The sequence below is a fragment of the Paroedura picta genome, chromosome 14 (assembly GCF_049243985.1).
Source record: "Paroedura picta isolate Pp20150507F chromosome 14, Ppicta_v3.0, whole genome shotgun sequence".
Lineage (NCBI taxonomy): Eukaryota > Metazoa > Chordata > Lepidosauria > Squamata > Gekkonidae > Paroedura > Paroedura picta.
This window is the reverse complement of record NC_135382.1, coordinates 10,874,521-10,902,277: the sequence shown is the minus strand read 5'-3', so window position 1 is coordinate 10,902,277 and position 27,757 is coordinate 10,874,521. Positions and strand designations below refer to the sequence as shown.

At 44.8% G+C, this 27,757-nt stretch overlaps 1 protein-coding gene across 1 annotated transcript in view; it reads left to right on the top strand.

Annotated features, from left to right (window-relative positions):
- Nucleotides 1–14,347: 14,347 nt before the first annotated feature.
- PFDN1 (prefoldin subunit 1) overlaps nucleotides 14,348–27,757 on the top strand; it is a 52,963-nt gene continuing 39,553 nt past the window's right edge. The window contains exons 1-2 of the mRNA XM_077310926.1: nucleotides 14,348–14,518; nucleotides 21,606–21,772. Coding sequence (XP_077167041.1) covers nucleotides 14,486–14,518; nucleotides 21,606–21,772 — 200 coding nt within the window. The 5' untranslated portion in view covers nucleotides 14,348–14,485. The remainder of the gene's footprint in view (nucleotides 14,519–21,605; nucleotides 21,773–27,757) is intronic.

Sequence of the window (27,757 nt, the reverse complement as noted above, 5' to 3'; positions counted from 1 at the left end):
GCAAGAAGAAGAAGAAGAGTTGGTCCTTATATGCCACTTTTCTCTACCCCAAGGAGGCTCAAAGCGGCTTCCAGTCGCCTTTCCTCTCCCCACAACAGACACCCTGTGAGGGAGGTGAGGCTGAGAGAACCCTGATATCACTGCTCCATCAGAACAGTTTTATCAGTGCCGTGGCGAGCCCAAGGTCACCCAGCTGGCTGCATGTGGGGGAGCGCAGAATTGAACCCGGCATGCCAGATTAGAAGTCCGCACTCCTAACCACTACACCAAACTGGCTCTCAAGGAGAAGGAGCTTAAGCCCCTGATGAAAAGGGGCCAGGTAGCGGCTGTTTGCCCCCTTGGGATAAACTCAATGTGTCGTTCATAGGGTTGCCAGCCTCCAGAGGGCACTTGGAGAGCCCCACTACTACCATGATCTCCAGATGACGATCAGTCCCCTCTGGAGAAAATGGCTGTGTTGGAGGGTGGACTCTACAGCATGCCCCTCTGTGGTCCTTCCCCTCTCCAAACCCCACCTTCCCTAAACTCTACCTCCACAAACCCCAGGTATTTCTTAACCAGGGGTAGTCAAACTGCGGCCCGCCAGATGTCCATGGACTACAATTCTCATGAGCCCCTGCCAGCATTTGCTGGCAGGGACTCATGGGAATTGTAGTCCATGGACATCTGGCGGGCCGCAGTTTGACTACCCCTGCTAGTCTGCTGAGAGCTGCATAAGTGGTCCTGCTTGGAATTCCATCTCATTGGAAGGTTCCTGCACTGCTTAGCAGGATGCACACGGCACCAGGGTGTTGCAGTCCAAAATCAGAGATGCAGCCGTTAGGAGTGTAGTGAGAATATAGTCCAAGGTCAGAACAGGCAACTGTCAGAAGTACTGCAGTCATTATGCAGTCCATGATCAGGGCAAGCAGCAACCAGAGTGTGGTCAGAGGCTTACATCAGAGGTTCAAGATGCGATCCAAAGGCAGTCCAACAGGCACAGGTCAGGGTGGTTCCTGTGGAAAGGTGACCCAGTATTCACACATGTTGTACCCACACTGACCTGCTGGAATTATCAGTACTTCCAGCAACTAGGTCTCTGTTGCCCTCATCCTGCGAAGATCTCCCTTCTTCTTCCAGTTCTTCTATAGCGAGACTGTATAGCACTCTGTATAGCGAGACAAGCAGTACATATTCATTGTTTAAATTCTTGTCCTTGCTACCGGATTCTTTGCTCTGCTGGCATACATGCTTTGGGTGAACTGGATACTTGTTTTTCTGGTAGGGAGGATAGATGGAACGTTGGTTATCGGGAGGTGAACGTGTAGAATCTCTCTCCGGAGACTGTGCTTCAGGCTGTTTGCTGGCGACATTTGGGCCCAAACCAATAGAGCCAGATTCCTCATCTCCCACGGAGTCCTCCAAGGGCTGACTCAAGGCTGTTCCAGTCTGTGGTTGCATGGATTTCAGCCACAGTGCCAGTCATCACCCAAAAAGACATATCAGAAGGAACCCGTCTCTTTAAAAAAGTAAGACCCGGGGAAAGCAAATTTTTGTGGCCAGGCATGTGTATTTCTGACATTGCTGTGACAGTTTCTGTTGGCTGGCATGTTTTTATATTTTAATTAATTAATAATGCTTTAGTTGAATGGGTAGATTATTATTCTGCATAACGCACGGACTTCCTTCAAACGAAAGGGCGCCTAAGCAAACAGACTCCCTGCAAGCCTCCTCTGCCACCGAAAGGTATGATATATATTTTAAAACTAAATAAAGACACGTCCAAATTCCAGAATAGAGGACAGGCATTGAAAACATGTTTGGGGCGTAGTCCTTCTGAGTCCTGGCTCAAATTAAACCTTGAAGATATGCGGTATTTAATAGTAACCTTGGAGACAGAGGAGGGGTATTTCGTGGCTCAGTCCAGAACTGCCCATCTTCAGCCATCAGGGAATAACAGGAAACTCCAGGCAATGTGTAGGATGCTGGTCCCTAATGATTTCAGCTCAGAATAAATGATTTTTGCAGGCTCTGCCAGCTGATTTCTTACCCACTGATTTCACAGAGGAGCCTTGCACAAGTCGCCGTTTTCTCCTTCCTTCTTCCAGCACCGTTGCCTTCCCCTGCTGCTGCAGTCCACTGAGCCCTCTGGGTCTCCAGCTAGGCCCCCTGCAGACTAGGCAGGGGTTCACAGGAAGCCAGCTCCAGCTGCAGGTTTGCATAGTAATTTATGGGCCTCGTGGTCTGGGGAAATCGGGTAGTCATAAAAAGCCAGTCTAGGGAGTGCCACTGGTGATATAAAGATTCAAGGATGGGCTTTTTTGCTGCAGTTTATGCAAATTATTGCTGAGGATGGCTGCCAAGGGGTGCAGCTCTGGTTGCCAACCTCCAACTGAGGTCTGGAGATCTTCCAGAGTTACAACTCATTTTCAGATTACAGAGACCACTTTGCTTGGAGAACATGGGGAGTTTTGAAGGGTGGACCGCTGCACACATTGATTTATTATTTATTTGTTTTATTACATCTGTATACTGTCCTCCCCTGAGGCTCAGGGTGGTTCACTTGGAACGTAAAGTAACTGTATATCAAACTCAATTTTTCATGTTGAATAGAACAGAATAACAGAATGGTAATGATAATAACAACAATGATACAACAATTTAACAGAATAATATTCAAATGGGGCCATGGTTGTCCAAGTTGGGGGCATGGAATTCCTGGGAAGGAAGTTCAGGGGGCCAAGAAGGCATTGTTGGTTCCAGTCGATCTCAAATGAATGCCTTGGGAAAGGAGCTCTCTTTTGCAGACCCTGCAGAACTGGGAGCTCATTCTACCAGGTGAGGGCCAGGACAGAGAAGGCTCTGGCCCTGGTTGAGGTTAAGGGGACTTCTTTGGGGCCAGGAATCACTAGCTGGTTGAAGGTGAAGGAGCGTAGAGCTCTTTGAGGGGTGTAGGCAGAGAGGCGGTCCCTCAGGTATGTGGCCTTACCAGGTGATTACCAGAACCTTTAGTCTGTCAGGAGTTCAACTGGTAGCTACTGAAGTTGGAGGATGGGCCGGATGTGGGACCTGCATGGTGTTGCTGTGGGGATCCTGGCTGCTGCATTTTGGACCAGCTGTAGTTTCTGGATCAAGGCTAAGGGCAGGCCTGCATAGACATAGTTGCAGAAGTCCAGTCTATAGGTGACCATTGCTAAGTCTTCTGGGGCCAAGTAGAGTGCTAGTAGTTTGGCTTGGCTTTCCCTCCCCGAGCCCCTCTCTCCACAGACTTCACCCCCAAAAGCTCCATCCATTTCCCAGCTCCAATTGGCAACTTGAAAAGCAGTTTTATAAATTCATCTTCAGTTCTATAAACAGAAATAAACGTTATGACGCTCCATTAACCATGCAGGTCAAAATAACATTCCATTTACTGAACATCCAACTTTTACCACATGGCATACAAATTCATTTACTCAACTGTACATATTCCCTTAATCTAGGGGTAGTCAAACTGCGGCCCTCCGGATGTCCATGGACTACAATTCCCAGGAGCCCCCTGCCAGCGAATGCTGGCAGGGGGCTCCTGGGAATTGTAGTCCATGGACATCTGGAGGACCGCAGTTTGACTACCCCTGCATTAATCTCTCCAGCAACTCCTCTTTATTTGGAGGTATATTCCTTTTTGAGTATCCAGCGGAATAGAATGTTACAGAAATTAAGGCATTTAAAATAAAAAATTTTAGTCCCTTCAGAAAAAAAAAATTAGGGATAAAGAAAATAAAAATGAAAGAAAATCGTACCCCAGAAAAGTATAGGTGAGCCTGCGATGCACTGTTCAGGTGGAGTAGCGGTAAAATTGTACCTGACTTTGCATGACAAAATATCTCGAAACAGCCCTGCATGTATCACAGTGGAAAGTTGTTCAGAAAGTCAATGTGAGCACTCTTCATTTCAAAACAGGAAACTTGTAAATACGATTAGTGCGGCTGAAAGGGAGAGGCAAGTCTGTTAAAGCCATGTTCAAGAATTTGAAAGGATGTCATAGAGAGGATGGAGCAGTGTTGTTTTCTTTTGCACCAGCGGGTCAGACAAGAACTAATGGGTTGAAATTAATCCAAAAGAATTTTTGGCTAAACATTTGGAATAACTTCCTGTCAGAGCAGTTCCCCAGTGGGACAAGCTTCTTCGTGGGGTGGTGGGTTCTCCTTCTTTGGAAGTTTTGAAGCAGAGGCGAGAGAGCCATCTGACAGAAATGCTGATTCTGTGAATTTAGGCAGATTGTGAGTGGGTGGCCAGAAGGGATTGTGTCGATGCCTGGCTCTTGAAGCCCTTCTTGCATGCCCAGGGAAATGCCAATCGCCACTTTGGAGCCGGGAGACATATTTCCTCCAGGCCAGACTGGTCAGGGTTTCTGGGTTTTGTTTTTTGGGGGGGGGACATCTGGGCATGATCACTGTGGGTGGGCAGGTAGTTGTGAATTTCCTGCATTCTGCAGGGGGTTGAACTAGATAACCCTGAAGGTCCCTTCCAACTCTATGATTCTATGGAAGGCACTTGGAATATACTGTATTTACCGACTGGGCGTATAAGACGACCCCCCAACATTTCCACTCAAAATATAGAGTTTGTTACATTACATTACAGTACTATGGACCACTATGGGCAGCTATGTCTATCCCAACTGAAGTGTACCTGGCATATAAGACGACCCCCCCCCCACTTGGAGGCATGTTTTTCAGGGGGGAAAAGTAGTCTTATACACCAGCAAATACTGTACTTTAAACCAGGATAAAAGCAGCTCAGTTTCTCTCTCTCTCCCTTTCCCCCCGATTCAGAAAGGCATAAACAGGACCTAGAGTGCCAATATGATTAATAAGAGGAGTCCTGGAGAATATGTCTGCTTCGACAGGTAGGCTCAATGACCACTGAATTCCCTCACTGCCTCAGACTCCACCCTCCGCAGAATCCACCTCCAGAGGCCCCGCCGGCAATTGTATGTTCTGCACACTTTCAGGAGAACTTTCCTTTCTCCGGTGGGCCAAGGTTACCTTACCTTTCCCAAGGAGACTATGTTAAAGCTGTGGGACTTTTGTTGCTTTTCAATTCTGTTCCAGGAGTTGCTTACACTGTGCCAGGATGAGTCAGCGGGACTCACAGCTTGTCGAATGCCATTAATAACCAGATGGGGAGTGCTTCAAGGAAAACTCCCGTCTGCATGGTGGGAAGCAATGCGAATGATTCACTTGCTGGCTCTCCCTCCTTTGAGTCACTGTTAAATCAATAACCTTGCCACACGGCAGTGGTGGGGGACCTGGCAGCTGCTAGATCCATCTTCCAGCTGACATCAAACCTCGCTGTTGACCATTATACTTTTCACTACTTTTTGGATGTTAATAGGAGGAGGGAGGAAGTTACAGCAACCAGCCTGCTGCTCAAACATCCTCCCAAGAGCAAACGCAAGATCAGCAGGGAACAAAATCCACCCCAAGCCCCACCCAACAAAGCCTGGATCAGTGCTTCCTCCCCTCCTTCCATTTCTATCCCATCCATCTTCTGCCGACCAGTGAAAAATAAAACATAAAAAACAAACAAGCACGCCTTCAAGGATTGGGCCTCCTTTGATCCATTAAAGAATGCCATCATTGTGGGTCCACCACTGAGAACGACCCTGCGTGTGATCTTGCTTGTCATGCACGCCATCCTTGCGGTATGGTGTTCTCAGATAGCGTTGGATGCCTCTCAGGCTTTATGCATTATAATCAGCACCCTGAATTGTGCCCTTTGTGTGGGGAGGGTCACAGAAGCTGCTGCACTTTAGCTAACTGTACCAAGTTGAAACTGGTCTGGCTCTATTCCCGTTTTTCAGTCATGGCTGCCTTTGTAGCCAGGAAAAAGCTTATCTGTTAGCGTTCCTCAGAGAGTGTTGGATGTTGTTTCGGCCTCACGAGCAGCTTTCCTTGGACAGTGTATGACTTTGTGGAGTGAGTTAATATAATGTCCTTTCAGTTATTCAGCTGCAAGGGATCTACCACATGAAAGGCAATGTGTTGTTGTGGTTAGACGGCGTTTTGCCAGCAGCTATCTTACACCTCTGAGTCCCTTACTCCGGACAAGAGACCAACATGGAGGTTGTGTTTTGGTCAGTTTCTGTGATGCGAGCAGGCAAACCAAACAGCTGCCTCTCCTTTGGCTTGGGCTCTCTCCAGTGCCTCCTACAAGGTTGGCTGATGCAGGTCTAAAGCTGTAATATGATCCCAAGTGTCCTGGAGCACCATCAGGAGGACTCATCCAAACCCCATATGGCCTTTCGGTCCCTGTTTTCCACCCCTGGCTACATCAGACAGGGACGTTCTGCCAATCATCTGAACTTCCAGGCAACCTTGTTAAGAGCCAAATCTTTCCTCATTCTTGAGGGACAGTTTGCAGTCAGCCAAAACATAAACACCCTTCCGTACCTCCAATATCACTTTGCCAGCCAGGTACTAGTTCTCCAGGGCTTGTCTGGACTTTTTAGGTAACATTAGTGAGATAGTTAGGGGCTGATTAATCGCTTACATCCTCTCCCCACCAAAAGCTGGGATGCATATCTTTGGGAAAAGAGGACTTCCAATAAGATGCTAATTTAATCAACTTCCAATCACACCTTCCCCTTTAAACCCACTGAAAGTTACTTATGACTTACAGCCTACCACATTTTATCAACCTCTTGCCCTGTAATCTAGGGGTCACCCTGATACATTAATGTCGGATTTTATCACTGTTATCATTTGGTTCCTGGGAAACTTATTGTTTATTGTCTTCAATTCAGACAGACTCATCACATATACATAGTTTCTTTGTAAGCTGCTTTGAGACTCCTTCAGGCAGTGAAAAGCAGAGTGTAAAAACCAACTCTTCTTCTACACAGAAATCTCATCAAACACATTGTTTTAGGGGCTATGACATCAACCATAGTGCAAGGATACAATTTTACTATAGATTAAAACACCCTGAAACATTGTATTTGTATAGATTTTCTGCACACCCCATCTCTGTGTGGCCCTTCCTCCTCTTCTGGGTCATTTTGCTGCTGTCTCCTTGGGCTTCTCCACATCCTGGTGGTAACTATTGCTCACTACCTCTGGTCTTCTGGGTGCTCTGCCATCCTTTGGTGACTGAGGCTGGCTTTCACAAGAATCTGCAACCAGCTCAGGGACTGGACCAGTTCTGTAGTTCATCTCACTATGAGACAAGACTTTAGGGACATCAGTATATGTAAGACGACCTCTCATAGGAAGGCTGGAATTTGATGAAAACCAGGATGAGTAATCCATGGGATTTACTACTGAGCGCATCAAATTGGGCTTCAGGGCTGCTGTTCTCTGCCCATTGACTTGGAAGCAAGTCAAAATGAAGTAAATGAGGCCTGCTTCCAAGTGAGTGTGTCAAAGCTGAGGGCTGTAACCATTTAAAAATGTGTTGGCTTTAAAATGTAAAAAATAACTCCAGCTGGCAATAAAAGCTTCCAAGGCGTGTGCAAGCAATTCAGTGCTATACTTAATATTTCCCTACAGTTTCCTCTCACAGATTCAATACTATTAATCAAAAAGTAATTTTGCTGTTTGGGACATGGGCAATGAAGTGTTAGATGTTTCTTAGCATTGTGTGTTTCCTTTGCTGCATTTAAATTTTCCCATGAATCTCAAATGCCACTTTGCTTGTTCAGTACTTTATTCTGGGTTAATCGGATGCTATGAGGTGCCTCTGGAGAACCCACTGCCTTAAACTGCATACACGGGCCATCTAATTGGGGCCATAACAACTGCAACGTTGCAGGGTAGAGCATATTCCACTGGCACAATCTCATGCTTTCTGGACAATTTGCCAAAACTTGTTGGCTACCCTGTTTTACTCCAGGGATCCCAGACAGAGGGCTCTACGGAGCCATAAACAAATGTTAACAGCCAATAATCACAGCCTATTTGGAACAAACATAATGTCATCCAAATAATTTTAAAGTGTGGGCTGGGATTCTGTTTAGGCAAGGACAACTCTGTCAGTATGTTTATTAATCTACCTGCCCACTCATTCCTATATTTAGCTTTTTATTTAATTACATTTATATACCGCTCTCCCCTGAAGTTCAGGGCGGTTCACATGTAACATGAAGTAACTTTACATCAAACTCAATTTTACATATTGAATAGAATCGAATAACAACAATGGTAATGATAACAACAACAATGATATAATAGTTTAACAGAATAATATTCAAACAGGTCCATGGTTTTCCAAGTCATCTGCATGGAGCTTACTGCATGGGAAGGAGGTTCAGAGGGCCCAGAAGGTGTTGTTGGCTCCAGTCAACCTCAACCAAATGCCTGGTGGAGGAGCTCCCTTTTGCAGGCCTTGCGGAACTGTTTTAATTCCGTTAGAGCTCTGATCTAGAGCTTTTAATTCCATTAGGCTCTGGTCCTGGCTGAGGTCAAGTGGGCTTCTTTGGGGCCAGGGATCACTAGCCAGCTAGCAGAGCGCAACACACTTTGAGGGGTATAGGCAGAAAGGCGGTCCGGTCCCTCAAGTACATTGGGCCCTGACTGCATATCCTGATCTGGAATTCAACTGCTAGCCACTGCAATTGTTGGAGGATGGGGCAGATGTTGGACCTCCATGGTGTTGCTGCATAGAGTGAGTTGCAGAACTCCTGTCTTGAAGTAACCGCCACATGGATCACTGAGGGCCATTCCACAATGTTGCTAAATCTGTGCGCTATTGAAAAGTGCTGCAATCAAAAGCGGCAGATCTCGGTAACACACACAGCCGTTTCTATAGAAAAAAAAGGCTCTCCCACTAGTGCTGTTCTCGTAAGGCACAAGTTTCCGGTCTCGCCGAAATCGCAACAAAGGAGGTGATATTTTTCCACGCTTCCTCCTCTCCCTGGCCGTCAATCAAACAGAACAGCCAATGAACTGTTGTGTTTGTGCTTCCCTTTAAAAACTGTTTTTTAAAAACCCGAAAACACCTGTAGCAGCGCATATTTGTTCATTCGATGTATCAGAAAGACCTTTTTTGCTGGAGTGGGAGCTGGCACTTAATCGTTTACATGCTCTTAAAGTAAAAAAAAAAAAAATCCTCCCCGTGCAATTTCTGGCCGAAAATACAGGCAGTGTCGAACATGGGGCTGTATTGTGGTTGGAAACTTTATGGACAATTGCTTGTGGAGGGATTTCAGCCAAAAAAGCATTGCTTATTTGCTTTTGCCGGTTTAAGGGGGGGGGGGGAATGGCGATAGCAACGGCGGAAGCTCGGGTGGGAGAGACACGCTTGCAACCGCTACATTGAGAACGCACGTGTCTTTTTCGGATGTGTTGCAGGTTGTTCTCAAGAGTCTAGCGTTTTTTTTTTAGGGGGAATCCACTTTTGTGGGTGCGATGTTTACCGGGGAATCCACAAAACTTGTCAAGTTTGCAGACGACACCAAATTGGGAGGACTGGCAAATACTTCGGAAGATAGAGACAGAGTTCAACGAGATCTGAACACAATGGAAAATGGGCAAATGAGAACAAGATGCAATTTAATAAAGATAAGTGTAAAGTTCTGCATCTGGGTCAGAAAAATGAAAAGCATGCCTACTGGATGGGGGATACGCTTCTAGGTAACACTGTGTGGATTGTAAACTAAACATGAGCAGGCAGTGTGATGCAGCGGTAAAAAAGGCAAATGCCATTTTGGGCTGTATAAATAGGGGCATCACATCAAAATCACAAGATGTCATAGTCCCATTGTATACAGCACTGGTCAGACCACACCTGGAGTACTGTGTACAGTTCTGGAGGCCTCACTTCAAGAAGGACATAGATAAAATTGAAAGGGTACAGAGGAGAGCGACGAGGATGATCTAGGGCCAAGGGACCAAGCCCTATGAAGATAGGTTGAGGGACTTGGGAATGTTCAGCCTGGAGAAAAGGAGGTTGAGAGGGGACATGATAGCCTTCTTTAAGTATTTGAAAGGTTGTCATTTGGAGGAGGGCAGGATGCTGTTCCCATTGGCTGGAGAGGAAAGGACACGCAGTAATGGCTTTAAACTACAAGTACAACGATATAGGCTAGATATCAGGAAAAAAATTTTCACAGTCAGAGTAGTTCAGCAGTGGAATAGGCTGCCTAAGGAGGTGGTGAGCTTCCCCTCACTGGCAGTCTTCAAGCAAAGGTTGGATACACACTTTTCTTGGATGCTTTAGAATGCTTAGGGCTGATCCTGCGTTGAGCAGGGGGTTGGACTAGATGGCCTGTATGGCCCCTTCCAACTCTATGATTCTATGAAATAGCGTTACACAATGGTAAGACTTCAGCAACATTAGCACTGTGCGGAATGACCCTGAGACTAAGTGTTCCGGGGCCAAGTAGGGCGCTAGTACTTTGGCTTGGTGAAGGTGGTAAAATGCCGGCCACACTACTCTCGTGACCCAAGACTCCAGTGAGAGGGAAGCATTCTGAATCATGCCAAGGTTCTTGGCAGAGTGAGCCGCTGAAAGTTGCAAACCATCTAGGTTGGGCATTGGTCATCCACTGCACATCAACGACTTAAAGAGAAATAAAAGTATTGATCAACACTTCACACCAGGTCATCAGGAAGTGGCTTTTATGTGCTGCAAGTAACAGACAGGGTATTAAAGAACACAGAAACTTAACAAGATCCTGCTAGATCAGACTAGTAGTCCATCTAGGCCAGCATTCTGCCTCACACCATGGCCAACCAGTTACTCTGGAGGGTCAACGATGGAGAAATAGAGGCTGAGGCCTTCCCCTGACATTGCCTCCTGGCACTGGTATTTGGAGGTTGACCGCCTCAGACTGTGCAGATCCCCATTAGTCATCTTGGCTAGTAGCCACTTACATGGCCTCCACGAATCTGTCTAATCCTCTTAAAATTGACTATGCCTGTGGCCAACGCTACATCCTCCAGTAATGAATTCCACATATAAACCACTAATTGAATAGCGAAGTACTCCCTTTTGTCCATCCTGAATCTACTGCCCATCAATTTCACTGGATTACTTTGAGTTCTAGTATTTTGGGTGAGAAAAAAAACCCTCTACCCTTTCTAGCTCATGCTTAAGTTTTTAAACCTCTATAATTTAAACCCCATAGTTATTTCTTTTCTAAACTGAAAGTCATAGAATCTTCTGTACTTTCCTCATTTCTGCAAAGCCTTTTCTAAAGTACGGTGTTCAGAACTGTGCATGGTATTTAAAAAGAGGGCAGCACTAGAGATGGGAATAAAAATATTGACTGTTTCATTTTCAGTCCCCAGGATAGGGTTTGCCTTTTTTACTGGACTGGATTGGGATTTTCATTCACCTATCCATAATGAATCCTGGTTTCAGCAAGTTCCGACTCCTTTTACATTCACCTAAAATTGGATTTTTTTTTAACCTTCAGCAGCAGGCATTTAAAGTCGTCACTATCTTCTGTCAGTAATGTGGTGGAGGTGGAATATGCAGGATCTGTAGTATGCACGATTGAATAGAATATGGGAAATGTCCTGAAGGGGGCATCAGAGTTAGATTAAGATGTTCCTGATATTTTCCAAATAATCTCCTCTGTGTCCTGTTTGGTTTTTTCAAGCCTTCCTGCTCCTTTGAGTATACATCCTCCCTGTTTGCCTCCACAACAGCCTGAATGAACAAAAAATTTAAACTGTTAGGACTCTCTCTCCTCTCCTATTCACAAAGTTTGTTTCTCTTAACAATTAAATTATTTTATACTTCTAAGCAGCCTGCCGCTTTACCCCTTTGCGTACTTAAACTCTGCCAATAGATGGTATCCACATATAGGATCCAAACAAAAAAGAATCTGAAAGATTCCCCCAGCTAAGCTACATGCAAAATGCAAAATACAGAGGAGTTATGTACTATTAAAGATTCTTAAGTTATGCTCTGCATATAGAGTGAAGATCTCTTCTACCAGGCGTTTGGTTGAGGCTGGGCGCCATGTTTACCGGGGAATTTCAACCCCCCCTCCCCCCGTTCTTGGGTATTAGACTTACAGAACTACCCTGCTGTGATCCTTACCCCTAGCCACTCCAGCCCACCAAACTGACTGTATTGGAGACTGGGGAGATCTTTCAGTTGTACTGCCAACTTGTTTTATTGTGCCTTATTGTATTCTATTCTTATGTTTATTTTACTGGGGCAAGGTCTGGGGATTTTATTGTTGTAAGATTTTATGTAGGATGTTTTATATATAAGTTGTAAACTGCCGCATAGCCCGTTCGCTGGGAGTGGTAGTCTAGAAATCAAATTAGAAATAAATAAACTACATCCTAGTGTTTCTCCATAGTCTGTCCTAATAGCAAACTCATATCCAAAGTATAGCTTTTGCATCAAAACAGTCTGATGTTGTGGCACATCCTTCTCTTTTAAAATCATCCATAGCACTTCATGATGCATAAAGCTTATCTACGAGCCAATTTTTTAGGGAAATTACCTAGTTTGCTCCAATAACCAATGTGAATGTGCAGTATGTCCTCTAGTGCCTCTTCCTGTTCTAAATCCCACTTGAATATCCAGCATGGTAACAGTTTTTTTCTTGTAAGATTTTGAGCAACACTTTAATTGTGGGAGAAATCAGTGTGATCAAAGACACTGTAGTCTTTGATAGATTCAGGAAAGTAGCAATGTTGATCTGAAGCAGAACAAAGTTCAAGTCTCAAGCACGTGTTGGCAGGGACTCAAGATGTCCATGGACATCTGCAGGGTCACAGTTTAGCCACCCCTGCATCTACTGGATGATGACAATTCTCTTTCATAAGTAGGGAGGGAACCTTTTCTTGCACACAGGCAGCTCCCCCTCCCCAAATCTCAAACAACTCACCCACTATTGTGGTAAGTGAACTTTGCTTTTGGTGTGGGGGAAACTTTGATTTCCATCAAAACCACCCTGTTTGCTCCAGCCACCATCCAAGTGCAGGACAAATAGAGTGTCCAGTTGGCACTTTTCAGGCCAACAAAGTTTTAGTCAAGGGATGAGCTTTCCTGTGTGCATGCACACTTCTTCAGATACAATATCATAAAATGGAAATAACCAGTTCATACTTATAGACCATGTGTATGCATGAATTTACATACAGCACAATGAAAATGGTTGACAGATTCCAGAGATAAATAGGAAAAAACAGCAATTTAGATTTGTTTGTATTCACTTGAGGTTGAATTGCATGGCAAACAACTTGGGTTCAATAAATATGTCTGCATTAAGAGAATAACGGGCCATTATTCTGTTTTTTCCTATTTATCTCTGGAAACCAGAGATACAACAAAATGGTGGCCAGCTCCCAAATCATGTGACAACCTTTGTGCCTTTCAGAGGGGCTGTGAGCCCAGCTGATGACCTGGAGCGGGGGGCACCCTTGGAAGCAAAGCAGTGGGTCAGCTCGGGCTCCACATTGCCCTCTCACCCCAACTAAATGTCCACTGAATTTTTTTATAGAGTTGAACCCAAACAACCTTCCTGTCCTGATGCTGGCCTGGTGGAATAACCTTTCAAAGGCGGTCAGGCCCATTTGGTACCTAAGACAGTTCCGCCTGTAAGATGGAACTATTCCGCTGGGCCTACAGTTAAGGCCTTCCGAACCACCTAAAACTGGCCTATGGACGAGCAGCTCTTGATATTGGAAATAACAAACTGCCTGCCATTTAGTTAACATCAAGGTCAGCGCTTGACCCCCTCCCCCCAATGGTATGGAACATAGGGAATAAGATATGCGCGTCTAGGTTTTTAATACATATTGTTGAAATGTTTCAAACCTAAAATGTTTTAACCTTGTTTTATGAATTGTTGAGAGCTGCTTTGAGCCCCCAGGGAACAGCAGCATATAAATTGCATTATAAATTCTAAATCTGTCAACTTGCTGAAGGAGAGCAGGGCCTTGACGGAACTAAAACAATTCTGCAGGGCCTGCAAAGGGGACCTCTTCCGCCAGGCATTTGGTTGAGGCAGACTGAAATCTACAACACCTCTAGACCACCCAACTCAACCATGGAGCTGTTGATTGTTACTTTGATAAAGTGCTGCTCTTGTTATTACCACTGTTGCACTGTATTGTGTTTTTTTCTGATGTAGAACAAGCTCAATGTATTGTTTATGGGGAGGGCGGCATACAAATATAATTAAATAAATAAATAAACTATTTACATTGCGTTGTATGTTGATTTACCCCCCTTGCCTATAAGTATGAACCGATAACTTCCATTTCAAGACACTGTATCGGAGGCGTGCCCACGAAAGCTCACCCCTTGAACAACACCGCGTGGGTCTTAAAGACGACGCAGGACTCTTTGTTCTGAGGCTTCAAACCAGCCCGGCGATCCGCTTTTAACAGTCCAAGAACGTAGCCCTAGCAACCGTCGCCGTGTCTTCCCCTGCGCACGCGCAGTCGTACCCGCCAAGACGCACGCGGGGTGGGGGCGAGCCCCGCGCGGAAGCGATCCGTTGCGGCCGTTGATGGGCGACGCACGCGCAGTGGCTCTTTAAGCAGGCAAAATGGCGGCGCCCGTGGATCTTGAGCTGAAAAAGGTACGAACCGGGCTGGGTGAGACGGGAAGGAGCGGGCGGGGTGTAGCTGCCGAGTCCGTTGCCTGCGAGAAAGCTGCCGAGTGGAGTGGGCCTCCTCCGGGGAAAGGGCTGTTTGGGAAGCTGCTTTCTTCAGGATAGCATCCCCCCACCCCATCTGGCTCCATTGGCGGTCGCGGAGGAAGGGGACGGTCTCTGCAGAAGGATGAAGCGCGCTTTCTGGAAAGAGTGGCTGCCCCGTTCAGCAAGTGTTTTTTTTTGGGGGGGGATGCCGCTCCAGACAGAGTGGCGTGAACCGTCTCCCCTGCCCACGCATCCCTGCTGAAGGGACTGCCGATCCCAACAACGGTCTCCCGTGGTTAAAAAAATACATCGTGCCAACATGAACCCTGAAGGAAATGCCCCGCGCCATCCGTATCCCGGGATTCCTTCCTGTTATGCTGCATGTCACAAGCAACGCCCACTAGCAGCTCCTGAACAAACATATTTTGCGTGGCAAGGAATGGGTCAGGAAACTCTTCAGCCAGGTTCTTCTATGAGTCACGATTGGAAGTATGGACGCAGACCAGAACACACGAGAAGTTTTTAGCATGCATGGGAAATGCTTGGACTTCTTTAGAAACATCTGCAAGGATGTCCTTTGAATAATATCTGCAAGTAAGCATGCACAGGTTTGCAGGCTTAACATTCTTTTTCTAGCCCCAATTTTTAGTTTTGGAAATCTATGGTAATATCATGACATGAATTATAGTTGTGCAAAACAAAGATCTGCTGATATTCGTTTATTCCAAACAGAAGATACCCTTTTAGCATTACCCTACCACTACATTTAAATAACTAGTTAAACATTGCCAACTTCTTCACACTTTACATTGCTAGAATGTTGCAATCCAGTTAATTTTTGATTTGTAGAGTACTTTAAGCTTTCAACAGTCATTCTTTTATAAGGAAAGAACCTGGCCTTTCAAGGTCTAGCAAAAAAATTCTTGTTCCGATCAATAACTTAAGCATCACTTTCAAAGAGTAACTATGATGATTTCAGTGCAGTTAAATCAAAACATCTAAAGCTTCAGTGGAACAATAATGTTCCAAATTTTATGAATAACGTCACAAACCATTTTCCAGAATATTTGCACTCTATAACACCTCTACCACATATGATGGAAGTCAGTCCCCCCCAAAAGACAGAAATAACATTTATTACTTATCCTAATTCTAATTTTAGATAACATCAACTGTATTATTAATCATTTAAAAATAATTTTAACCATTCACAGAAGATAATGGCAACCTGGCAGGTTTCAAAGTAAATTATTTATTTTTCCGTTTATACCCCACCTCACCTGGCAAGGCTGGCTTGAGGCAGCTTACAACATTTTGTTATATAACAAGCAATTAAAATCACCATAAAACAATTATACCCACTCTGAGCATCTCGGTTTTGGGGGGGATCTGTATAGAGAGAGCCCAATGATGTTAACCAAGCCGTCCAGATAAATCAGGTATTATATAGATGAATTAAATATAGAACAATAAATCTTAAACTGATGAGAATAAACCCATTTTAAAAAGGTAGGTATATTTATTTATCCCTAGCAATTAAAAAAATTAGTACCATATTTCAACCATCTCATTGCCTAAATTAACGATAATTGTGTTGTCTTCATTAAAGCTCTCTTTGTTTGGCCAAATAAATGCAATAGAAATGGCAATACTTCCTAAACTTTCCTTCTTTAAGTATTGTGCTGATTTCTATTCTATTTCTATCAAAAATGATAAAGCACATTTCTACGCAAAGACAAAAACTAGGGTTAAAGCAAAGATCATGCATGAAAGCAAAAAGGTGTTTGTGGGCTACCAGATTTATGTATAAGAGCGAATGAGCGGGCTTTGAAATGGGGGGGCTCCGCCGCCCTGGCTGCTCCCTGCCAAACTCCAGCCAGTTGGGTAATGGGCCAATGGGAAGGCACTTCACACCTCCCCATTGTCCCTCACCTGAATGGCTGGAATTCTTGTCAGTTTATTTTATGACAACTTTTGCTAACAGAGAAGAGAAGGAAAAAAGTAAAAGCTGAAATTTGGAAACAGATTATTGGACATGTACAAAGGTAGCATAGGTGTAGCTCTTAGCTCTCTCTCAAGTGGTGGGTACATTTGTAATTTTACATGTACATTTGTAATTTTACATTTTTTCACAGTCAGAGTAGTTCAGCAGTTAAATAGGCTGCCTAAGGAGGTGGTGAGCTCCCCCTCACTGGCAGTCTTCAAGCAAAGGTTGGATACATACTTTTCTTGGATGATTTAGGACAGCAGTCCCCAACCCCCGGGCTGGGGACCGGTACCGGTCCGTGGATTGGTTGGTACCGGGCCGTGGCTCCTCCTCGTCTTCCTCCCCAGCTGCTGCCTCAGAGGCTGTCCTGCCACTCTGCTGCTGGCTCACCTTTGGTGCTCTCCAGCGGCCACCGTGGCTGAGGCTCCCCTTGGCATGGCACTGTGCAGCTGCTGCTGGCAGCGCCCCCCAGCAGGCGGTGGGTAGTCAGGGGCGCCAGCGGGAAAGCAAGTGGAGCAGGGGCTCAGGCGTCAGTGGCAACGTCCCTCGGCAAAAGGCTACTCCCCCGGTCCTCAGTAAAATTGTCAAGCATTGACTGGTCCCCGGTGATAAAAAGGTTGGGGACCACTGCTTTAGGATGCTTTGGGCTGATCCTGCGTTGAGCAGGGGGTTGGACTAGATGGCCTGTATGGCCCCTTCCAACTCTATGATTCTATAATTCTATGTAGAAAATTATGGCATTTAGATGTTCCATGGCTATTATAAATTTTACAATTTTATAGACCGTTCGTAAATGTTGTAGTCGGTGTTATATCAGTAACATCAACTTAGGTTTGATGGGAAATTATTTGATATATTTCAGTTTCTTACTACCTGCGGCTCTTTTTTTTTTGTACAGAAAATCTAGTTTTGGATTGTTTGCATAGAATTTACTGGCACTAAGTTATCTCAGATGGCACTAAATCAGTGGTTCTCAACCTTCCTAATGCCGCAACCCTTTAATACAGTTCCCCATATTGTGGTGACCCCAACCATAAAATTATGCAAGGGTTCTTTCACAGAAATTAAACCAAAACTGACCAATAGCGTGAAGAATCCATTGTTCATGAGTGTATATAAATTGTTTTTTTCCCCAGGGTTTCTCAGTTCAGTTCTGCCTCTTGTCCCACCATGCCGATCTCGCTCTTTTCCGCTGCTCCAGATCGAGATAGAGATGAACACTGTATCTCAATCTACCCCGCAAGGCTGTTGTGTGAATGGTGCCCTCCCCAGCCAAGCTGCTTGTCTTGCTGCAACCCCTGTGAAAGGGTCGTTTAACCCCCAGGTTGAGAACCACTGTGCTAAATCCTTGACAAAGAAAATTAAGGCCGTGTAGTTTTGTCCCCACTAGATAGCCTTGGTTGCACTGTTATATCATTATAATTGAACAAAATTGTGCTCTTTTCTGGTGGGAAGAAAAAGGCTGGAAAACTCAGAGTCATAAACCTGCCTGATTCTTTATACTGATCTCAAATGTTCAGGAGGGTATAAAACTGCAATACCGTCACCAATCTGCTCATTGAACTTTTTACTTTTCTGGCCAATACCATTCATATTTATTAAGTAAAAATGTATGTGTCAAACAGGAACTTCCCAGGAACCTGAATGTTTACTCAAGAAGTTAAGGATTGAAGCTATCTAGTTGTCCCTAGCCTGTGCACCAATTAGTGGCGGCAAGCTTCCTCCCTAACAACTGTTGCTGTGTAGAACAAACTTTCACTGTTTGTTGGATGAAAGGCAGTGGCCTGGAGAAAGCCTGACTAGCTGAGCAAACATGAGTCAGGGTGGCTGTTTGGCGGGACAGGAACAGCCCTTCTCTTGAGGAATACTAGGGAGGGGATATAGATGATGCCTCAAACGTCAGTTGCTTAAAGAATCTTTTAGTATTAGTCTTTTTTCAATATAGCATTTGAATTCAATACTGGGGGTTTGAACCTGAGTCTCCCAGATCATAATTGGAAACTGTAACCACTGTGTTATGTTGGTACCCACATTCACAGTGAGTGAAGAGAATGCTCCATCTCTTTACTTTCACTGCAAATTATTATGCGTTCCCCCTGATATGTGCCAACCTGGAAGTGGTTTCTGGATGGCTCAAGCAGAGGTGCCTGAAACTCAACCCCTCTAAGACAGAGGTCCTGTGGCTGGGTAGAAGGGGGCAGGGCCAGGACCAGGTTTACCCGCCCTGGATGGGTTATAGCTAATGGCTGTACCTACCACCAGGAACTCAGGGGAGATCTTTGCTGCCTCCCTTTCTATGGAGGCTCAGGTCACAAGAGTAGCCCAAGTGGTGTTTTATCATCTGTGCCAAGTGAGGCTACTAGCACCTTACCTGTCCCCAGACTGCTTGGCCACTGTGATCCATGTAATGGTCATTTCCAAATTAGACTTCTGTAACTGAGCCCCAGGGGATGGCGGTATATAAATGTAACAAAATAAATAAAATAAACTCGCTCTATGCAGGCCTGCCCTTATCTCTGACCTGGAAATTGCAACTGGTCCAAACCGCAGCTAATTGGGTCTTCACAAGGTCATACTGGAGGGCTCATATCCAGCCTGTCCTGAGGCTGCTGCACTGGTCATCAGTTAGCTTCTGTATCAAGTTTAAGCTTTTGATTCTTACCTTTAAGGCTATCCGTGGCCTGGGCCCAGCTTACCTGAGGGACTGCTTGTCTCATTATGCTCCACGCAGAGCTCTCCGCTCTGCAGCTCTGAATCTGTTGGTTGTTCTCCATCCCTGGGAGGAACGCCTGTCCTCGACAAGGGCCAGAGTCTTTTCAGTCCTGGCCCCAACCTGATGGAATGAGCTCCCAGAAGAGCTGAGGGCCTTGATGGAGCGATCACAGTTCTGCAGGGCCTGCAAGATGGAGCTCTTCCACCAGGCATTCAGTTGAGGCCAGGCCAGGAAGATCGGGTCCCTCCCTGCACAGGCCTTTTGTGCCGGACATCTGGGCAGGAGTACCCCCTTGGGGTAGTGGCTGGGGCAGTGGTAATGGTTGTTGCCAGGGAGGGGAGGATGTAAAGAGGATCTCGCAGCTAGTATTACATTGTATTTTTTAAAACTGTATTCTGTTTGGTTTTTATAACTGAATGTAAACTGACACAAGCCAGTAGACCTGGGAGCGGCAGTTAATATAAACTAATATAAACAAACAAACAAACAAATAAATCTTGAGCTGACGATTCTGGTCTTTAACAGATTGCAACTGTGATTGAAATAAATCTCCGGCCCAGGAGTTAAGTAGCAGAATAGTTTTTGTGAGTGCTTCCTTGTGTATATGTGTTAAGTGCCGTCTAATCAGTTCTGACTTATGGCAACCTTTCAAACTAATGTCCTCCAAAACTAATGTCTTTCTGTTGTTGGCAGCTATTCTCAGGTCTTGCAAACTGAGGGCTGTGGCTTCCTAGACTGAGTCAATCCATCTCAGTTTGGGTCTTCATCTTTTCCTACTGCCTTCAACTTTTCTTAGCCTTGACTGTTCTCTTCTCATTATGTGACCAAAGTATGATAGCTTCAGTTGAGTCATTTAGGCCTCTAGGTAGAGTTCAGGCTTGTTTTGGCCTGGGGCCCACTTTTTTTGTGTGTGTGTGGAAGTTTATGGTATCTTTGAACACATTTCAAAGGAATCTTTGAACACATTTCAAAGGAATCTGCTTTCTTCCTGTCAGTTTTCTTCATTGTCCAAATTTCACATCCAGACTTAATAGTGGCATGGGTTAATCTTGGTCATCCACAACACATCCTTATACTTAAAGAACTCTTCTGGCTCCTTCATGTGTGCCCTCTCCCAGTCTCAATCTCCTTCTGATTTCTTGGGTGCAGTCTACCTTTTGATGGCGCTAAATAATAGAAAGTCTCAAACAGTTTCAGTCTCTTCATCATCAACTTTAAAGTTGTGTCATTCCTGAGTAGCCATCATTTTTGTCTTTTTGATGTTCAGATATAATTTTTGTGTTTTGACACTTTAGGCTTTACCCTTTTCAAGTCTTCACTTTTTTGCCCATAATGTGGTGTCATCTGCGTATCTCAGATTGCATATCTCAGATTTCTTCTACCAATTCATCTCCACTTCCACATGAATTTAATCCAGCTTTCTTTATATGTTCTGCATACACACTGAAGATTATAGGAATGAAATGGATTCTTGTCTGATAACTTTGACAATTGGAAACTATTCTGTTTCTCCATATTCTGTCTTAACCATTCTGTTTCTCCATATTCTGTGGTACTCGCCATTTCCTTTAAAGCCAACCATAGTGTTTTATGAGCCACGCAGTTCAAAGCTTTGCTGTTATTTATGAAACGCAAACTGATTTGCTTCTGAAATCCTCTCATATCCTTCAGTAAACAACGTAAATGCAGTACCAGCTTTGCTGCCTCTTGCTTTTCTGAATCTAATTTGAACATCTGGCATTTTTCATTTCATATACAAAAATAGTTTTTGTTATAAGATTTTGAACATCACTGCTCCCATAATTCAGAATAATAGCATTACATTATCAGAACTGAAGTGTTTTCCAGCATCTTCCTTCCACCACTGGAAAAGTAAACTGGTTCACCATGATGAGGAGCAGGTTATTCTGAGCAGAGTGAGAGCTGAGTAACATCTCCAGCTCTCAAAGTGTCTGATTGTTAGGTCATCAAAGCCAGGATCTGCTAATCCTATTCAAAGTACATTTAATTTATTTATTTTACAATTACATTTATTTGCTGCCGCTCATGAACCTGTTGTCTTGTGGTGGGTTTGGGTATAGGGTAATCTTTGGGAGACATAGAGCAGATTTTTAGATTTTCTGAAGCCGGTCTGATTTCTGCTGAGATGTTTAGAAAGGGGCTGGGAATATATATAAGGAGGTCCTTCAACATGGACTGGAAATGTGTGCAAGGAATGAACAGAAATTATTTATGTCACAAATTATATAAATATAGTCATGGTTAAGTTGGTTGCTGATAATTTTATCTAACTGCAGCTATATTTGTACTGTTGTTTTCTGTATTAGGCGTTTACTGAACTTCAGGCAAAAGTGATTGATACCCAGCAAAAAGTGAAGCTTGCAGATATACAAATAGATCAGCTAAACAGGACGAAAAAGCATGCGCATCTTACTGACACAGAGATTATGACTTTGGCGGATGAGACACGAATGTATGAAGGTGTAGGAAGAATGTAAGTAAACTTTTCTATTTATGAGCTTTTTTCAAAATTGAATCTAAATAATATTGCTGTAAAGTCTGAAGTCCTGAGTGTGATGTCACAGTGTTACTAATGTAGAGCAGGGATTCCCAACCACGGGTCTGCGGGAGCTCCAAAGGGGGCCCGTGGCCTTTCCCTTTCTACTTAAATGGAATCAGTCACAAGCCAAGGAACCAGCCACTTCCATTGATCCCGTGCCCTGGCCAAGCATGAGAGAGTTCTCTTGTGATTTCTGTGGCTGGGAGGGTGTGGAGCCTGCACACCTACTCCCACCTTAAACTGTGTCCTATCTACCCTCCAATCCTCTTTGAGCCTGCCTGTTAATGTGAGTAGTGATGTCATTTCCAATTACATGGTATTTCTGGGGGGAGGGGGGCAGGCACAAGGAGATGTAGCTAGCTGACATCACTTCCAGAGCTCCTTGAAGCCTGAAAAATTATTTGAGGGGCTCCTCCATGGTCAGAAGATTAAAAAAGGCTGATGTAAGTGACTAGGCTGCTAGTAATAGACTCAGTTCAGATGACCTATGAAACCAGGGTGTAATTTAAACAACTGTGGTTGTTTTAATCTATTCCACTATGTGTGAATCATTAGGGTACATCAAATCAGAATGTGAAATCATGGTTCGAAATTTATTTTATGTGCTATATGAACTTAAATATTCTGATTTGTTCCTTGGTGCCATTCTTGCTGCAGTGCCTGCCAGTCAACAAAGTCATTGTTGGTCAAGGAAAACCAGGATTTGAATGCTTGTCCACCAGACTGATCTAGGTTTCACAAACTAATTGTAGTTAAAATAAACCATAGTTTTTGTGTAAATTGAGCCACAGAGTGATAGTTTGGAGTTACTGTGTGTGTGTGTGTACTCTGCCTCTCCAAATCAGGTTGAAGCAGCTCCCAATATAATTTTAAAATATACCAAAATAAAACCATATATACAGCCAATAAATATGTACAAAAGGTCATCATCTTCACAATATTGTTGCTTTCATTTTCTAACAAAAATATCTAGGAAAAAACTACTTTAAAGGTGGTATTTTAAAGCTGTTTTTTGGTATCCTGCTTTGTACTGCCTGAAGGAGTCTCAGCTTACCCACAAAGGACACCCTGTGAGGAAGGTGAGGCGGAGAGTGCTTTGAAAGAACTGTCACTAGCCCAGGGTGGCCCAACTGTTTGTGGGAATCAAACCCGGTTCTCCAGATTAGAGGCCACGACTCTTAACTAACACACCACACTGGCTCTTAGGCTTTCCTAAATTGAAGAAGAGAAGGAGCACATGCGACTTCTTCTGGAAGGCTGTTCCAGAGAGCAGAAACTATTACAGTAACAGAATGCGAACTGTTTAGCTCTAAATTGATCCTGGTCACAGTGGATCGTTTTCAGGTTTTTTGCTAAGATCGTTCTTCTAATGCGGGTAGTGTATCGTAAGAGCCACAAGGCTCTAGATCACCAGGCCCTTTGTGGCAAAGAGCTGCGGGTGCAGCACTCCAGTGATGGTTTGTGTGGCTGGGCCACAGCGACTGAGCATCACATGACCTGTCTCCCTGCACCATAACTGGAATTCTAGCACGGGTCACATGGTCTGTATTCCTGCTCTGTGAGAGAGAGTAGATCGGCTCCCTAGATAACCAAGCGGTTCAGACCAGGAAGTTTTCATTTCAATTTTGACCTCTGGGAGACCAAAATTGCCCTGAGCTTTGCACCAGGTGGATTATATAAGTATTTCCTAAACTCTGACGAGTTCTATTAATGATCTGCATGCTCAGATGGTGTAAAGGGAAACATCCTCAACTATTCAGACAGGGAATTATGCATTTTAATTTTCATCATAGTTCTGAAAGTAATATGTTGATGTCAGTTCACAAATAGTTTAAGCAGCAAAACTAGACGTTGTGGCGTGTGTGAGAGCGAAGGAGGGAGGGTGTATCAGACTACGTAATGAGCCTTCCAAAAGTGTATGAAGTAATGGAATTAAAATGTACTGGCGAGATGCCAGGAGTCTAACTATCTTCTGAGCAACAGATACTGGTTGCTTACAGTATGCACCAGTTCATGATCCCCTACTGCATGTCACTGGCTTTCCTTGTATGAAGCCTAAAATAGCTATGGAGGGAGGGAGAATAGCATGAGCCTCGTAACTGGACTGAGGATAGCCTGAAAACTCTGTATATTGCATGTATTGCTAATTATTTTATTGAGATCCTGCATTAACACATGCATCGGTGTTGTGCTGTTGTAAAACAGACTTGGGTTGGGGAAGAAGAATGTTTATGCTGAAACAGAGGCCTCTGAAAGATAAGTGTGGCAGAAAGCTGTTAAGAGCTCAATGCACAAAAAGGCTGCCAGGAAGGCTTATTTCAGGAATATTAGTTTTTATTTCATTAAAGTATCTTTCTCCCAGACGTGGTCTTTATGGCATTTTGCAAAAATGGTTACAATCCCAGAATGGCAATTTGCCAAATTTTAAATCAGTCCAGAAGTATCAATTTTCAATCCTGTAGCATCAAATCATATAGTACCAAACCTCCATTGCAGTGCTGAGGCCTGGTTTACTCTTCCCTGCCGGGCAGTACATTGACTTGAGTGGTTACAATCCAAGGCATTCCTGGTGTGGACAGACCAGGGTTGCTCCGAATTGCAAAAATGATAATGGGGTCAGAATCTTGTGACAAGAATGGTGCCCAAGGCATACCTTGCTTTTGAGCTGCCTTCAGAGATTAGCAGTGATTCAGGAACTCTGTTAAGGGAAATGCCTATCTACCCGGGAGCACCAATGGTGGGATGGTGAGGTACTTTTTCTTTGCTGTCATCGTTACTACAGAATAGGTATTCATATGACATAACCTGTAGATGCGTCACCCTGGAAGTTCCTCTGAGCCATCAGGAAATGATCTGATTCCCTCAGCCTCCTGGATAGACAGTCCCTTGCCCTGAAGAGGCTAGAATCTACAAATGGGTTAAAAGTCACCTTGTGAGAAGACCAGCCTTTCTCAACTTTTTTACTGTTGAGAAATCCTCGAAACATTCTTCAGGCTTTAAGTAATCTCAAAAGTGGTGCGATCATGCAGAATATGGTTGGGAAGCATAGCTGTGTACATGCCCACCGAGGACACTTCCCCACCCATTTGGGAAACCCAGAGCTGTCAAGAAACCCCAGGGTTTCATGAAACCGTTAAAGCTACAACAGTTAAGCTGAACCCAGAACCCTGATATTATTGAACCAGTTGCAAAGTTTTTATATCTTGCCATGAGAAATCGTGAATGTATTATGTCTAAAGCATGATCTTTGCCTTTGTTCTCACTAGCAGTGGATCCTTTTGCACTTTCCCCTCTTATATTGTACTTTTATATGCTATTAAAGGCTTGTTGTTAACAAGGATAAAGCAGTTAGCCTGATACATCTTGAAACTGCCTCTGTATTAAAGGAGTATAATATTAAAAGCCACTTATAATCCTGAAAAAGAAAAAAAAAGGTTTCATGAAACACTGGTTGAGCAAGCCTGGACTATGAGGATACTTTGTTCTCTTGTCCTCACTCTGCCCCTGGAATGAGCCCAAAAGAATGATTCATGTCATGTTCCAACTACTGAGGGTTGGAGTCCAGGGCAGCTGTGTTCTTTCTGGGGTAGTCTTTGGATGTGCCTCAGTTCGAGAGGAACTTAAATTGCACCTGAAGCCCTCCCTCTTCTGCCTAGCTTCTCTTCCCCAGCTGTGGGAGAGAGCTACTAACCCTTTCTTCCTTGGCTCACTCAGTCCACCTTTTAAAAGAGGGAGTTAGGGTGAGCTGGCTCCAACTCTCTCAGTGCCATAATGGACAAGGCAGAGATGCAGAAGTGGAACTTCTCCCATTAGGCCTGTCCTTGCCCCAGTGTCTCTAGGACACAACATTCAAGTTGGATGGGCGATAAGGCATGGCTTGTTCACAGCACCCTATGCCCTTGTTAGGCTGAGCTTTGAGTGCTTCTGGCCCTGAGAGCCAGGCAGCCCCACTTTCACCACCACTGGCTGCCTGGGACATGGTGAGGGAGAGGGTCTGACACAGGTATGCTGGGTTCCTCTGGAGGAGTTGGTGAGTGCAGGAGAGGGGCTCTCAATCCATTTTGGATTTGGCTCTGGGATGAGCAACCCACTTGAGGCCCAAGGGAGATCCTTCCTTCCCTAAAAAGTGAATAACTCAGTGGGATGGCATTTCTTCCCCCCAGTCATCTGAGAAACCAAATCCTGCTCCAGTTTTTCATTTATTTATTTAAAGTATTTTATTAAAACATATATATCCTGCCTTTCCTTTTGAGTCAGGGCAGCGCACAATAATAGTGGCCTCAGCAATGAACGTAGAGAGGCACTTACTGACGAAACTCTCAGGGGTTCCTAATGGCTCCTTCCAGCTTCCATATGGTGTCACATTTTTCTCTGCCCAATTCAGATTTTCCTCCCCCAGTTTTTGTCTTCTTTGAAATACTTGTCCTAATTCCCACACAGTGGTGATGGAAAGTGCCATGAAGTTCCAGGTGACTTATGGTGACCCTGTATGGTTTTCAAGGCAAGAGATATTCAGAGATGATTGGCCATTGGTTGCCTCTGTATTTCCCTGGTGATCCCCTACTGGAATTCTACCTTGGCTGTGGGATTAGTGCTTTTGATGGCACTGTTAAGCAAACTAATTTAACTGAAAGTAATTTAAATGAAACAAATATTGGATCAGGAAAAATCCAGCTAACATAGTTAATGTGGATTTAATGTTATAGTTAAAATTTTATTTGGACATTATTTTTATTGGCAGACCTGTAAATAGTTGAAGGCATGCAACACAATGGTATAGACTTTCATTGTTTACATTTTAAGAAAACCAATTAAGGCCCTGAAAGCTGTGACTGTACTAATTTTAGCACATTCAGAGAGCTGTCCATGATGTGACTAAACACTTCTATAGAGTTTGGCTGAAGGAAACTTCAGTTTCAATATGAGAGGCTGCAGAAGTACTCATGAGACCAGCCAGATTCAGAACCCGTTGACTCATGTTCCGTTTCACTAAAGGATGAGTCTCCTTGCTATGTGTCTGTGAGCAACTAATTATAATTTATTCTCCCCATCAGTTTTCCTTGCTTGATGTATATCATTATCATACCTCATAAAAAGCGTCAGGTCCTTCTGATGATGTGCCGAACCTCTGATAGGCCCTCACTGGGGGACATGCCCCCAATAGGGTGACAGCACTCCCCCACCAAAGGCCAATCAAAGGCTCTTCCTTGCCTCCATCCTCTTTCTCCTCTGTGCCACTTCCTGGCACTTGGCGTGAGGAGGAAGAGTCGCCAGGAGGTAAGCTGGGGATGGCTGTCCAGGTGCACTCTGCTGTGTTCCACTGCACCTGCCCCAGCATCCCTGTCCTCCTGGCTGCTGGGAGGCCAGGGAGGGCTGTCCATGCACCCTCTGTCAAAGCCATCCCACGCTCCCCACCCTCCTTGCCACTGGGAAGCTGGTGAGGGCCATTCCTTCCATGCATCCTCTGCTGTGGCTGCCTTGCTCTCCCTGCCCTCCTGGCCACCGGGAGAGTTTGGGGGGTGCATCCTGCTGCACTCTGCCATGCTGGCCAATGTGGCCAATCTTGCTTCCAATCCTGCCCTGATCTGCAGGGGCCCTTCTGCTCTCCCTCGGCCACCCTGCATCCTGGTTTTAAAGCAGGCTTTCCTTTTATATTATATATATATACTAGCTTCAAAGCCCATTCCTAAGAATGGACCTTGAAAGGGTCCCCTCCCCTGGCCCCCGGCCAGGTGGCTTTGGGCCGCAGCTCGCAGCCGGATCAAGTGGGGCGGGTGAGGGCTGGCCCGGGAAAGAGCTCCTTAGCAGGCAGTCAGCAGGCCGGGAGGCCCTCGTTAGCAGGCTCTGCTTAGCAGGCCAAGAGGCCCTCGTTAGCAGGTCCTGCTTAGCATGCCAAGAGGCCCTCGTTAGCAGGCCCTC